We start from the raw sequence: 15,370 nt of genomic DNA, 5'->3' as shown, positions 1-15,370 counted from the left end.
AGCAGATATCTACCAATTTAGTTCCGTGAGGCTATTTGGAAAATAAATTTTCAGTCTTAATTCTGTGTACATGGAAGTGTTTTCAAGAGAAATATGATTCTGGAGCATCAAAGGGAATGCAGTTTTTATAATAATACACAGTACATCTTAGAGTTTTGATTATTGATAAATACTGTAACAGGTTTAAACTTCTTCCCTCTATAGCAACTGTTGTGAGGCAGTGTGGTCCAGTGGGGCAGGCAATGAGGAAGCCCACGGATGAGATTTTTCAGAGTTAACTGCTGTTTGTGTGTACATCAATACTGGGGCAAGAGCAAGCAGGTTTTAAAATACAACTGAAATTCAAAAGGTGGCAGCTCATGGGTCTCCAGAAACCAGCCTTTCTTTGTATCGAGCTGCCCAGGGCATGCTGCACTTAGGTGCCTGGAATCACGATCTGCTTTGGACGACCCTTGTCTCTGAGCTTTTGCCTCCAGTTTTTGCCCTGCAACTGGTTTGTGACCTTGAGCAGGTCGTTTAACTTTTGTGTCAGTTATGAAATGTGCCAGTAATGTTTGCCTTTTCCCCTGTAAAGTGCTTCCAAAACTATAGATGACAAGAAGAATTATCAATACTTTTCACCTAATACCACAAATACTGCATTACCCTAAGGTCAGGTCCATGCTACTGTACAACAGAAACATCCTCCATCCTTTTCTCCCTTCACCTACTCCCATTTTTATTGCTACCCACAACCTGGTCTCTCAGTTCGCCATAGCTATGTGGGGTTACAGAGTGCTGAGCGAGAGGGAGATAAAACCCCTCAGCCTTCAAGGGAGGAGGCGGGTGCCAGGGCAACAGAGAAGGGTGCTGCAGGAGCAATTTGGGTAATATTGGTCCTTGGTTGTTTCTTCCCTTCCATCCTTTCCACTGAAAATGACTGCTGACCTACCTGAGGGTTGGTGCTGACAATATTGGAAAACCTAGCAGAAGACTTAAATAGGAAAATACTCAAAATTGTAGTTTTTAGTTAAGGATGGAAATTGGGCTTTGTATAGCGCTATGTAAGGAAAGCAATTACATGGTCTGCTAGTGCCACTCTGAACTGCTGTGAAGGAGAGTAGTTTGATGGCTTGTCTCTGCAGCACCAGACCAGCAAGCAGTATGAAAATTTTGCCCTTCTGGAAACACGAGCAGTTCAGATGTGCAGATGCATTTTTAGTTTGTGGCTACTATAAAGCTGACTTACTGCTTTTTTCCAGAGGCAGGAGCTATTGCAGTCATCTCCTGTGTGCAAAGGGCGTGGGTGCCACATAGGCTGTCACTTACAAGCATGGTAGATTGTTTGCCAAACCCATAGGAACACTAAGCAAGTGACACAGACTTCCTAAGAAGATGGGCAATCCCCTTGCTTAAGTCAGCAGTATTGTCAGGTTAGCTTGATTTTCTGATGCCAAATACAGTGAGCAGTTCATGATTGAAAACTGTGCTTTTGTCAGGTTTCCTGTGTTATTGTGGCTCCCTTACTGCCGATTAGAAGGTTCATACTTGAATCCTGAAATTAAAATGAATGAGAGTACCTTATTTTAAAAATTCTGAATTCCAAGTTATGACATAAAATTTTATGTCTAAATTTAATTTCCTTCTGACACTGACACTTGGTTAGAAAAGGAAGGCAACAGTACTGGAGCAAAAAAAGAAACAACAAAAACAAAGGGGAAAAAATCTGAATGTTTTGATGAACTTCTCCAATATGTTCAGTTTGGACTTAACTGAGGCAGTAGGTAATGACTCAAACAGCTCCAAAAGTTTTGCACATCCTATTTTCTATTAATGTCAGTGAGCTCCATCAACCTTAGGTTTCAGCTGGTAAAGCCTTAGTACAGTAATACAAGAGTTTTAAAACTGTGTATGACACACAATTGGGTAGAATGTGGTGTTTCTTCTTTGCTTCCCTTTCAAAAAATCAGAAGGCAAATTTACCGTCTACAAATCGGAGCATATCAGAATGAAGTATTGATTGTATTTTCAAAATGTGCTTTACTTTTTTCAATGTGTAAAGAATCCCTATTGAAAGGAAAAAGGAGTCAGGATTCAGTGGGTTTATGAGTCAGCATTGATCAAGACTGGCTGCAAGAACTCACTCATCATGTCCGTTCTTGCTGCCAATTCTGATCAGACAACTGGAAAAAGTTTGCACGTAACGAATATAGTTTCACTCTATAGACAGAAATTCTTTGATTTTGATGGTGTCTCACTTTAATCAGTAACCAGAATATGATGTAAAATTGACACATCAGCTGTGAAGCTTTCCTTTTGAAATTGTGCCCATCCCTTCCTTTTATTTCCAGGATTAACTGAAGGCAGATCTTTTCTAGCTGTTGCTTTGGTAATTTTGTTTACGCAGTATGTCTTTCCTGCACTGTCCCAATGGAAGAGCAGTTGACTCTATCATTTTGGGGGATTTCGTTTATTTTTTGTTTGCTTTTTTGTTTCTTTTCTGCACATGCCCAGTTGAGCCAGTTGATGCCCGTCCAGCTGCAGACAGAGGACTCACCACACGACCAGGTATATAACTCGCATGGCTTCTACCTAACCTGTGTTTTCCCAGCATGCATGTGGTCTGCTTGAGCTGAAATGATCACCTTTTCTTTGGTGTACCCTCTCTTAAAATGTAATGCTATGCCATGAACCAGGGAAGCGTTCCCACACAAGGCCCCATCAGCCTGTGTGAGTGCTGTCTGTGTCAAGGGTGTTCGGAATGGGTACTTGCAGAGGGAGTGGGACCCAGAGACCCAGAACTGATAGTCAGATCAAGTTGTCATCCCTTCTAGCAATAATGCTTTGGCAGGTGCAGGAGGCAGTAGACACGGAAGCCCATACTGCAGAGAGTACTTTTAATTAGGGAACGTATGGTAGAAATGTCGAATCCTCTATGTAGAGTATACAGTTTCTTGTAAGTTGGGGCTAATAAAGAATTCATGCGTACAATTTTAGAATTGCAGGGGATGTCAAGATTTTTTTTGCTGCGATACTTATCTTTGCTAACTCCAGATATCTAAAAATTGATATATATATATTCTCCCTCTGGATTCACTGAGGACACCTCTATATGGGTATTCATTCCATTCTAGTATAGAGAACGGTGGTTATTTGCTCTCTGTAGGTACCTGTGTCTTTCTATTGATTTCAGAGTAATAGCAGATGACTAGCTTGAGTCAGGCTACAAACGTTTGGAAAAGTTAAATGGGGCAAATCCAATTTTCAAAAGTAAAAAATTGCTTTTCATACTAACTTTTTTTGCTTTTTAGGTTGTTTTCCCCTTGTTTTGTTTAGGATTATCTAGAAATGGCTGATTCCATTGGGAGCAAACAGCCTTTTCTTTCAGAAGAAGTTACTCTCCAACACATAGTGAGATTAGATTGGTATATTTTAGGGTCAGAATTATTTCAGTGTCACATCGTCATTGTGGTTTTTTCTTCAGATCAGATCAAACTGATCAATCTGTCTTCTTTTTCCCTTCATCTTTTCCTCCAAACATCCATTAGATATCATTATGGACAACACCCTCCTAGTGTGTTTAAATCTTTCTGATAACTCGCCAGTGTTTACTGACTACAGAAATTGCTACAGTGGGAAGCAAAATGAGTTCATATGTTACAGCAATTGGAATACATGTCAAAGCTGGCCAGGTGACATGCTCCTAGCACTGTTTTAGGAGTCTGACATCTTTACTTGTTTCTAGAGTCTTAATTCATTCCATGAAGAGAGCCTGGAAACAGATACAGAGCTAGATGTACAACAGTGCCAAAAATCATGGGATCAGGGAACATCCCCCCCAGTACTGGGTTATCTCTGCCTTCTGGATTAGATTTTTTTCCCCAGGAGAAGTAGAAATATCATCACAAATGAAACATGGATATGTTTAATCCAAATTTTGTAACGTTAGTCAAGCTAGCGATTTTCTCGTCGTACTAAAGTTTGTGATTGTTAACTATTTTAATTTCAGTCATCTTGAAAAGTCTCCTGTTATGAGGCCCATATTTATTACTAAAGATTATTCCTTCCTCCCTTCTATTCCCCCACACGTGCACACATGTGACAGAAACCTTTGGCGTCCCTTCTCTAGAGAAAGGATTTTCTCATGCTGCCGCACTCTAGTTTCAGAGTGAAACGATGTGTTTTAGTCCACTCTGATAGAGTGCTTTGTTGGTTGGGGTGATACAAATAGTACTAAAAGTATGGCTAGCATAGGTCATGACTGATCTTTGTGAATGTGTACAATAGACTACTAAGGAGAGGTAAAAATTATTCCATTATGACTTGAAATTTCCAGCAGATACAGTAACTTTTGCACTGTGAAAATCACATGGGATATTTCCTCAATTTTCTGCTCAAGTGCAGAAGTAGTACTGTCCAGGGGCCTGTGCTGCCTTCATCACTTTTAGCGCAGAATTTAAGTGCTGCAAAGGCCCATGCTCTGCTTTTGGCACAGAGAGTGAACTCCTCCAGCCTGGCAAGGATGCACACTGCATTGCTCTGTGCAGAGGGACGGTTGCTTCCCTGGAGAGATTGAAATCTCTCACTGTTGTACCTGCATTCTGAATTTCACCGCATAAACTGTCTTACATGTGCATGTGAAATAGGGATTTTGTCCCTTTGCAGTAGTGCTAAATGTATATAACGGTAAGCAAAATGTGTTCTCTTCACCTTTCCTGGTAGACCTTAAGTTCCTTATACCTTTAATCACCAGGTCCAGACTTCCGCAGGTTTGTACTTACTAATACAAATTCTGGCCATAAATGTCCACCTGTTTTTTTATCATCCTTTAAAAACAATTTATCTGTGTTAAAATTTCAGTTTAACAAAAAACTGAAACTAGGAATCGAGGAAAGTAAATGGATGCTTAATTAAACTGTGGAATACAAAAGGGATTCTGACAGTTTAAAAATGTGTGCTTTAAAATTGTTTTACTTCCTAATTATAAATAAAATTTCTATGTTAGAGGTTAAAAAAGGAAAAGAGATACTTTTTTTGCAGTCACTATCCTTTTGGGATAGTCAGTTTACACAGTTTGGGTCTATTCTTTATGGAAAAAAAAATCTGAAAAATGAGGATATTATTCTAGAATGAAAAAGTATTAACAAGAGACCTGGAGGCAGATTAATACATGTAGCTACTTGTAACATTTTGTTTTATTTTAATTGCCCAGATTCTTGCTGATTTCCTGAAAGGTTTGCCCTTTTCAGAGTCCTGACTTTCCAGTTTGTGCTTCTACTTGTTTTGCTCAAGTGAACAAGGCGGTGACCTGCTTCTTCAGGGTGAAAATACAGGTGCCATGTCAATCTGCAATAGTCCAGTCCTGGGAATAAGAACAAGTTAATGTTTTGTAGGTGTTCAAAATCCTTGAAGAAAATCAGCTCTGAAAGGACTAAGACAAACATACAAACATGTGCCCTTTTTTCTCTTTTCTATTTTCTTTTTGCCACTTTTCACCCACCCAGCATTCTTACACCAATCACTGTGTTTTTCTTAAAAGTAGATCAAAATCATGCAGATTATCTTTGTCCCTTTCCCACAAGAGAGATAGTTTGGTCACAGTACAGAAAAGAAGAGCAAGTACTTAGCTGTTAGTAGTATTTGTGTAACAGGAATCTTGTTACTTCACCACATCATTCTCTCTCTTTCAAAAAATAAATAAAGTCTATGAGTGAAGTCAGGAAATGTGAAGAGTTGTCCAATCCATAGAGCAGAAAAGCTTTTGAGTAAGGACCAAGTTTAAAGCATTTGCTAAAATTTAAGTCAGTTGTCCAAATCCCTACCTCTGTTGCACTCCACCTTGGCTGTCAGCAGTTGAAGCTTGAATTTGAATCTCATTTACATCAGTCCCAGGAGGAGAGTAATGTTGGGGGAACCCACATTTCCTAGTATAGATACAACATCTGTGTGATTCATACTGGTATTTGAAAAGGAGCCTAGTGCTTCCACATACTGTCCTTCCCCTTTCTAATTCACAAATGGGGGAACAAAAATAAGAGTTATGCCTAAATCTCTTTCTTGTCATCTCTTTCCTGAAAAGGAAGTAAACAGAGATAATAAAAGGTCAAAGGGAAGGAAAATATCTAGATGCGCTAAGCAGTCATCAGTGAGCTATTTTTTAATACAGCACAAAATGATAAGAGATTATGACATGTTTCTTGCTATTTATGAATTGCTTCATACAAGGAGACGTTAGAAGGCTTCAATCCAACCTGAGAACTTCCATAGGAAGAATACCTCTTTACTTGATAGCCTCACTGTAACAGCTTTTTCAACAGTGTTTCCTTCTCGCCTGTGCCTCAAAGGTCACTTTTTCATGATGAACATTTAATTTCTTGCAGCTGAATTTTGAGTATGTGTTTATTAGTAACTTTTTTCTCTCTGTGTGTGTGTATAGAGAGAGAGACATATACACTCATAAAGATATGTATAAAAACATCTTTAGATACACATAAGCACGCTCCTTTTTACTCATATTAATTCAGCAGGTCTGGTCTGTGGAAATTGACTGAAGATTAGAAAACCTGCCATCAGAATGGATGTTGCTTAGTATCAGCAGATTTTCTGAAATTCAAGGTGATAAAATAATCAGTGCTCTGTCCAGGGTAAATCATATTCTCATCTGTTGCACAGTTGCAACTGTAAGTATACCACTAACAGCTGTAATTATATCACTCACAGGATTCCCGTAATTCACAATGTAAGGATTTTATGATATTAACTGTGTTACTTTCTTCCATGTAGTATAGTTTGGGGCTTTTTTTGCATTCTCCCAACTCTTCGTCAGTTGATTGTGCAAACAGTCAATAATTTTGAGGAGACATTGCACAGAAAGCTGCTTCTTTGTCTCTGGCCCTTCTGCTGGTAAATCATGACATGTCCGTCTTTATTACATTATGTAGAAAGCTGAGGGATTTTTTTTTTATACATGGTTGCAGAAGCTCTGTAAACCTAATGGCTGTTCTGCAGAATCATTAGCACATATGCTGCAATCTGTATGAGGTGTGGGCATAGAGCAGCTTAGTGAATTATTTATGATTTTCTTGCCAGAAATTGCAGGACTTTTTTTCCTGTCTTAGTGATGTTAGTTCAATTGTCTTAAACCAACTGTCTGCAGCTGCCAAATAAAAATCATTAACGGATTTTTTTTACCATTAGATTGTTTTGTTTTGTTTTATAAATCGGATAGTTATTAACTGTGAATGCAATTACATGTGCTTATGCACAGCATCTGCATTGACATGCCAGAAAGATTACCAAATTTTACTTGTTTTGATTATTCATTTTTACACACATGTAAAATAATCTCTGGTATTCTAAGAAAGAATTATTTCATACTAAGTTCCAATGAGATTCTTTTTTTAAAAAGATAACATTCTTTTTTGCACTTTTTTCCTGCTTTCTCCAATTTGAGAGCCCTGTAGCCATCCATGAAGTAAAAGCGAACCACCATTTTACTAACTTCCAAGGAGAGACCAGAAAGTTTTCGTTCCATGCAGTCTTAAAAGTACTTACTTCTCAAAGTTGAGTTGTCCTTACAAAACTGCGTATATAATCTCCATTTTAATCTTTATAAGTGAGTATGCAATCTTCATTCTTCTTCTTCCATTTCAAAATGAAATGACCTGCACAAAGTCATAGAATCATATGGAAGTAATAGTTGAACTTCTAGTAAGAACATGCAGCTGTCTACCCAAGTAATTGTTCAAACACTGCATTCCTTTCCACCTGTCCTTTTTATTTTAGGTGGAGCTTTATCCAGATAAAGCTGTTTACTACACTTGTAACAGGCCTTGGTTCCACAAATCTCTTCCTGTTCTTGCCATTACTCAAGTACAGTTCATGGACATGGAGTTAAATGTTTTCCGGAATGCAGTCATTACATCTGTTGCTTAAACATGCTACATTTGGTTTTCGCTATGTAGAGACCACCCAGGTCTGGTAGTTTCAACTGTGCTTCGCCTGGAGATTTAATTTTTAACTCAAAAAGTAACTGGAAGACCACAGGCACAGCTAATACTGTTTCAGATCCTTGCAAAACAAAATCACAAAATCTTGCTAGGCTGTTATTTAACCGGTAGGTGAAGCAATTACAAACACTGTCGTAGATAATGTACACCTAATTGCATCCTTGGTGGAATTCATTGTATCCTCTTTTTCTTACCCTTCTTAAAGCCTAAATATATATTTACACAGATGGAAAAGCTCATCTGTGTAAGAATAAAGTGCTCCCCAAAGCAGCTACTTGGTTTTTATTTCATATGAGTAGTTTTTAACTCCATATGAATTTTTTTTTTTTTTCCCCTTTAAGGTCAAGGAACAATAAGGTTTGCATACGGTGCTATTTTTGATGTTTGGATATGTGTGTGCACGCACATGCGTACACATGTATGTATAAAAGCAGTTAACGTTGCTAATTAACAGCAATAGAATTAAAAGTCCATCATAGCTCATTTTGTTGGATTTTACTATTTGCTTTTAAGCTCATGTTTTTCATGGCTAAATAGTTTTGTCAGTTTTTCTGACGAGTTGCAAGTTAATATATTTACCAGCTGAATTGTAGCATTTTTAAATTGAAATAATTAGGAATGCAACTCCCTAAAGATAGTGCTTTGTCTTTTGAATTACATACTAATAATTATCATGATTTGTGAATTTGCAGTGAGGCTGTTGCTCTCACTTTTCTTCTTTTACATTGGCTTTTGTGTTTGGGTTGTGTATTTTAGACTTGGTAGTGAAAAAACATCACTTTGTGTCAGAATTAAAGTTCTTGTCATATAGTTGACTTCTCTTTGTATGCTTGTCTTCAGTGCAAGAGTGGAGTGGTATTAGGCAGCCCTTAGCTGTTTGCATCTTACCTGGTTCATGCACCTCTGATAAAAGTTTTGGAAAGACCCTTAAGTTTTTCCTTCTTGAGTTACTACCTTTGAAAAATAAATCTTTGATTTTAGCATGTAGGTCTAAATATGTAGTCACCAGGACAGGAAAGTGAATGAACTGGAAATAAAGAGAAGTCTGTTAAGTAGAAAGTCTAAATTCTATAATAAAACATGGTGGAAAGGCCATAACATATATATAACCAAGGCCAATACATATATAACACCATATGTATTTTTGTCTCATATCAGATATTTAATTGATTCCAGTGCAGAGTCATACTTCTCTTACTGTATAATCAATTGTTTGCAGAAGACCACCAGTTTAGCCTAGTTGTACTTTTAAAAGTCTTTTTCCTCCGTTCCAAGGCAGATAGGAGGAAGGAAAAAAATGCTATCAGGTTTGTTAGTGCAACAGAAGATATTCCTGTTTCTGACCTTTTTCCTATGCTAGCTGGCAAAGACAAGTTTTAGTAAGTCTAACATCATTAACTTCCTAATATCACGTCCTACTTTGTGTTCAGATCCTATGGCATTTTTGTGGATCAGTAAGGCCAAGTTGACCACCAGACCTTGGTCATATGGCCCAAAGCAAAATATTTCTGCCTGATCTCAAGGCAAAAGATTGTTTAACCTGCTACATGCTGAACGTATGGGTCCTGTGCTACTGTTTGATGGGAATGGGAGGAGGGGAGGGAAGGGAACCCTCAAAGAAATGTGGCTTTAGGGAAGCCTGAGCCTGTGTTTTTCAGCAGCTGAGACTGCTGATGAACTTATCACTGTCTTTCGGTCATTGATGTGAAGGCTCCTGACCTCTTCTGCCCCCTGAAATGCTGCTATAACTCCTGTCTGTGTCATTTGGCTCTGTTTAACTGAAGCTAACAAAGACCCACAGTCTAAGCTATCATAGCTTGCTTTCACTGAAAGTGGTCAGAACCCAAGAGCAGAAGTACCCAAGCCCATTATCCTGCCTCTAGCAGTGATGCACACAGGATACTTACAGGCTTCACTTCTGCCTTATACTCCTGGCACATCCACTGAGCTTTTGGCAGCCAACATTTGATAGACTTCCAGGACTGGAAATTGTAGTTTCACCGTTGTGTTTAGTAACCCTGAATGAACCTTTCTTCTTTGCATTTGTTCATTTGTTCATTGAACATCCTCATGATTTGTGCCAATGACTTCCACAGTCCAATTTTGCCTTCTGCCAAATTATATATGTATACACTTCCTTTTGTTAGTTTTTAATCTGCTGTGTCATAGCCATGTTGGTGTCCTGTACTTTCTTAGGAGAAATAATGAATAACCATTTCCTGTAGACTTTCTCCTTGTCATTCACAGTTGTATAAACCTCTGTAGTGTTCCCCCTTGGCTTTCCTCTTCCAGTCTGAAGACTGCTGATTTGTCTAGTCCTTCTTGTATGGAAACCATTCCTACCAGTGATCATCTGTCTCTCCCTGCTTTGTATCTGTTCTAGTTCTTCTGCCTTCATTTGAGGTGGGATGATCAGAATGGATAGCCAGATTTAAAATGAGGATGCATCATTTATACAGTCATGTAACAATGTTTTCTGTTTTCTCTGTTCCTTCATAATTACTCCTAGCTTTCTCTTTGCCTTTTTGACTGCTACTGAGCCACCTGCCCACAGAGTTATCCGCAGTGACTGCAAGGTCTCTGTCCTGGGTGGAACAGAGCTAATTTAGAGCCTATTGTTGTGTATGTACAGTTAGGGCTGTGTATCCCCGTGAGCATCACCGTACATTATATCAACATTGAATACCATTTCCCTTCTATTGTGCACTCAGAATTTGTAATATCCTTCTGCAGTTCTTTGCAGCTGGTTTTACTTTAACTATCATCTTTTTTTTATTTTTTGTCAATAAACTTTGTCACGTCGCTATTCACTCCCTTATCCAGATCACTTTACAAACAGCATAGCACAGATCCTTGTGGGACCCTGCTGGTAACCTTCCTCCATTGTAAAAAATGGCTGTGTATTTACACGTCATTTCCTGTCTTTTAATCAATTACGGAAAGTCATGTAGGACTTCCCTCTTAATCCTTGCCATCTTAGCTTCTGCCATGGCTTTTATCGGGGACCTTCTCAAAGGCTTTTTGGAAATCCAGATTCACTCCAAGCCGAATCACTGTTTCCCATGTGCTTCCTAACTGTTCCAGTGGCTTCTAAGAGGTTTGGGAGGCAGGACTTCCCTCAACAAAAGACAAGCTGATTCTTCACAGATGTATCTCATACATATATGGATATGTTCTAATCAATATTTATAGCTTCAGTGAATGTGCCAGCTGTAGCGGTAGAGTTGTGCAATTCCCCAGGCCCTTGGCTTGGGGGAGTTTCCACATGGTGCTTTTGCCAGCGTGTCTAAGGGGCAGCAAGTGTGGCCGTGGACAGTGGTAGGCAGCTGGCAGCCGGCTGCCTCTTCAGCCGCTACATCTGTGGGCAGTGAACCAAGTGCTGGGAAAGCCCTTTCCCCTCAGCTGTTTAATCTATGTGAAGCACTGCTATTCCACTGTTGGTTTTCTCCCCTCCCCTTTTGATCGTAAAAAACAAAAAGGGGGGGGTGGGGGGTTGAAGAGGCAAGCCTCTGTGCAGCCAGATACATGTTCTCATTTTCTTCACTTCCCGTTGATGCAGGTGTAGGGGCTATTTTGAGATGAATACGCAAAGGAGAGTAAATTGTATTCTTATTTTAGTTTGGAAAACTAACCATAGCTGCTTCAAGGATAGAAAGTTAAACCTCTTTTCAGGTACCATGTGGGTTTTATTTCCTTCATCTTCATTTCCTTCCACATTGCATTGACAGAACATCATGGTTTGTTTTCAAACTGCAATTCCTCAAGTACGTTACGGTTCTTGCATTTAGAAATGGTCTCTCGTATATAAATGTCATAATATACTTCTCAGTACTGTAATGTGGCATCAAGAATCAGGTGCTTAATAAAGAAATTTGAGATCTTTAAGTACTTTATTCCTTAAAAAAAAGACACTTACTAAGGTAGAATTTATGGGGCAGTCAGACTGTTGAGGAAAATAACCGTGAATACTTTACTGCATGAAGACAATTCTTGTTCTCTCCTTTGCATGGTTTACTGTGAAAAGAAAGATCAGAACTTTAGAATGGGATTGTTTGTACAGTCCAGAGAAGTTCTTGGGAAAGTCTGTTCTTGCTGACTCATAATACAAAAATAAATCAGCATTTAATGAAAAAATAAATTGCACATTCAAAGGCAATAAAAGGACAATAATTTTTGCATTGAGTGCTACTTTAGACTGTGGAGCTCATTGTCACGTGGAAGTGTTCAAGAATTTATTGATAGTCCAGAGAGATGGTGGAGCACAAGAGCAGTCAGTAGTGTCGAGAATTTTAGAAGAGGTTCTTCTGCTGCATCAGAGCTTAAGGTCAACCCAAAATACTAAGAATCAAAATGAAGACTTGGAGAGAGGAGTTGGAGTGATAAAATGCTAAAATAAATATAGACAAGGAGTATGAGCCAACTTGTTCTTATCACATTAGATAAGGTGAGGAATTAACTTCTCGTAAACACCATGCTTCTGCAGTGTTTGTACCTCCAAGAAGTATAAATGTCAGTTGGTACTGAGAAGGAAAATAACCAGCTATATTAATACCCATATGTTCTCTATAAGCCAGAGCCGGCTTCTCAGGACAAAACATTCATAGATACATATATAGGATGCAATGCTCAGCTGTTGTAAGTCTGACTCATTCTCCTAAGGCTATTTTCCAGGAAGAAATCCTAGCCTTCTTTCCAGTTAGACAAGCGCAGCATCTCCCCTTTACACCTATAAAGGGAGAACAGGACTGCAAACTATCTACAATTAAAATTGCTGCAAGCTTTGCTTACTTGCTTTACTGTATGTTTCTAATCAAGAGGGACAGTTATCATCTCTCAGGCAGAAGTCAAGACTTGAATCGTATTAATTCTGAGCAGTCTGAAATATGAAAACAAGTAAGAACTGTGTAAACTTCTCAAACATTTTAATTACTCTTATTTGCGCATGTTTGTGCAAAAGGTACAGACTCACAGGAAGCAAGAAAATATAATATCTGAGGTTCCCCACCTCACACCATGAGTATGTGTTTTTTCCTCACAGCAGCCTGAGCTTAGGGAGAAGGAAGATTTCGGCCTAAACACCAAATTTTCTTGACATTGCTAAAGAGGCTGTCAGAGCAGATCTGTCTACATCCTGTGGGCCAATTCAGGAGACCACTGTTGGTCCCTTGCAGCTTAGGTCTTGCAGTGTTTCATGCTGAAAGCCTTTGATGCTTGTACCAGCATAGCTGCAGTGGATTAAGGAATGTTTAACAGAGGAGAAATTTTACCAGCTCATTCTGTGTCACCTCAGTGGCACTGAAACATCACATGTACCTCACTTTCCTCCCAGTTCCCTTTCACGTTACATCACACCACCTCCGCGTGAATGATGCCATTGCCTTCTGCTCTTGTAATGGTGGAGGTAAGCAGAGTGTAATTGAGTTGATGACTTTAATGAATTGTCATTGCGGTGCAATGCAGGTTCTGGGTTGACCAATGTTAAAACAGAAGAGATATCTGAAGTGAAGATGGATGCGGAGTTCCGGCATGACTCAGGATATGAAGTTCATCATCAAAAGCTGGTGAGTGAACAAACCAGTGTTTTCCACGTGTGCGTTTTGAGTTGCTGATTCAATCTTGAACTAGTGGGTCAGTTATGGCCATGTTTCCCCTGAGTGATGTGGATGCTGAAAGTATCAACAAAAAGTTTTCATGTGAACAGATTATGATTTTTCTAGTTCTCTCTTAAATGAGAGTAAACCTGGAATAATTTCAGCAGAGAGGATGGAAAGCCATTAAGTGAGGAAGGAAAATGCTAAGTAAGTTTAAAAAAGAAAAAAAAAAAGTTTGATGGAGACACACAGCATGGTGCAGCAAGAAATAGAGCGACACCGTTTCAGGAATAGATTCCTTTTCTGTCAAAACAGATGGTGGTGGTACATGAAGGAGGCTGAACTCCGTGGAGCATAACCTCTCGCAAGACTACCTGCTTGGGATAAGAGGAGATTCTCCACTGGCCTTAATTTTAATTTGTACTTGGCTGTATCTGTGTGTTTTGTCCCTTAAGGTATATTAAATTATTAACAGGTGAAGGGCAGGTAGGAGCAAAATATTGTTCCCCGTTTGAACTGTGCTTCTTATGAACACAAAAATAACAACCAAAAGCAATGTAAGTAAGAACAAGCATCTTCTAAAAGCTTTTTTCAGTCCCTTAATAAGTAATGAAGAACCCATACAGCAGTGTTGACTATAAACCTTTTCTGCTTCCTCTTTTGTAAAGTTATATTATATGGTGAGGTTTCAGTTCTGTGACTTTCAATATCCTGATATTAAACTTGAAAGCTTTTTTTCTTAATATATTCTTAAAGCTAAGTAGTGCTGAAAATTAAAATTAACATGGGACTCAAATTTGCATTTGAACTAGGCAATCGCTGTGTGAAAAGATATTCTGCCATCTCTTTGATGCCGAGAACTGAGAATTCCCAGTTTGACGAGCTAATCCAAAATGCATTAGCACTAATTTGGGAAATTCTGATGTGCTTAGCTCAGATGGGTTAAACATCCTGATGGAGTAAACCCATGCAGTTTACTGAAGGGAAGGAACTTGCAGCAATGTGTTTTAGAAACAGCAGTTATTGATCCTGTGTCACATGCACTTCCCAGCAGCAACCTTTAAGTGGTTTGATCCCACCCCGAGCAGTTTGGTGCTGGAAACTACCCTTACCGTGGTGCCTGATAGGGAATACGTTGCAATCCCTGCACTTGGGTAATCTGTGTGATGCTTAAAATGGGACCTTTCCAGCTCTTTAAAGCGTTTTATGCTGTACTTATTGATAGATACAGTCATTATTTAAAAATCAGTAAGCTGTCCTCTAGGTTATCTTTTCAATTGAGACTGAGCAAGGAGTCCGGTATGGCTGAGAAAGGACTGGACTGATGCCTTACAGGCATTGCTTGTTTACTGCATGCCATATCCTAGCTGATGCCCTTCCCCATTAGCTTTAATTCAAAACTAGTAAGCAGAATATACTTTCACCTGTGTTTTCCTTCTCCTGTGCTCTGGTAGCATTTACTGAAACAGTCTCCTTAGGATATTGCTTTGAATTCAGCTCTGCATTGTATTTTACACACAAACTTCTGAATTGAGGTGAAATTGCAGTTACTTTCTTCTTTATGAGTATTCACGTTTTAACTGTACATTAAGTTGATTTTCATGGCTCAGAGTGCTTAAGGCCTTCCTCTGCTGCACATGTATATTAGCTGGGGCATTTCACAGTGCTCCGAAATAGCATGGTAACAAAATTTCAGTCCTGGGCAGGTAAAATTGACAGAAGAAATTATTACTTCACATCAGCTTATGCCAACACTGTCCATTGTGTGTACTTTCTAGTGAATTCTTAACT

At 39.0% G+C, this 15,370-nt stretch overlaps 1 protein-coding gene across 4 annotated transcripts in view; it reads left to right on the top strand.

Annotated features, from left to right (window-relative positions):
* Window positions 1-15,370, top strand: part of APP (amyloid beta precursor protein) — a 229,439-nt gene that overhangs the window by 203,977 nt on the left and 10,092 nt on the right. For 2 of the 4 annotated variants that reach the window (XM_072844715.1, XM_072844699.1), the window contains 2 exons: window positions 2,494-2,547; window positions 13,449-13,549. In XM_072844715.1, the coding sequence (XP_072700816.1) occupies window positions 2,494-2,547; window positions 13,449-13,549 (155 nt within the window). The remainder of the gene's footprint in view (window positions 1-2,493; window positions 2,548-13,448; window positions 13,550-15,370) is intronic. The other 2 variants (XM_072844722.1, XM_072844706.1) reach the window with 1 other exon arrangement.

The sequence above is a fragment of the Ciconia boyciana genome, chromosome 1 (genome assembly GCF_034638445.1).
Source record: "Ciconia boyciana chromosome 1, ASM3463844v1, whole genome shotgun sequence".
NCBI lineage: Eukaryota > Metazoa > Chordata > Aves > Ciconiiformes > Ciconiidae > Ciconia > Ciconia boyciana.
Note: the sequence above shows the minus strand (reverse complement) of the source record. Positions and strands in the feature narration are given on the sequence as shown.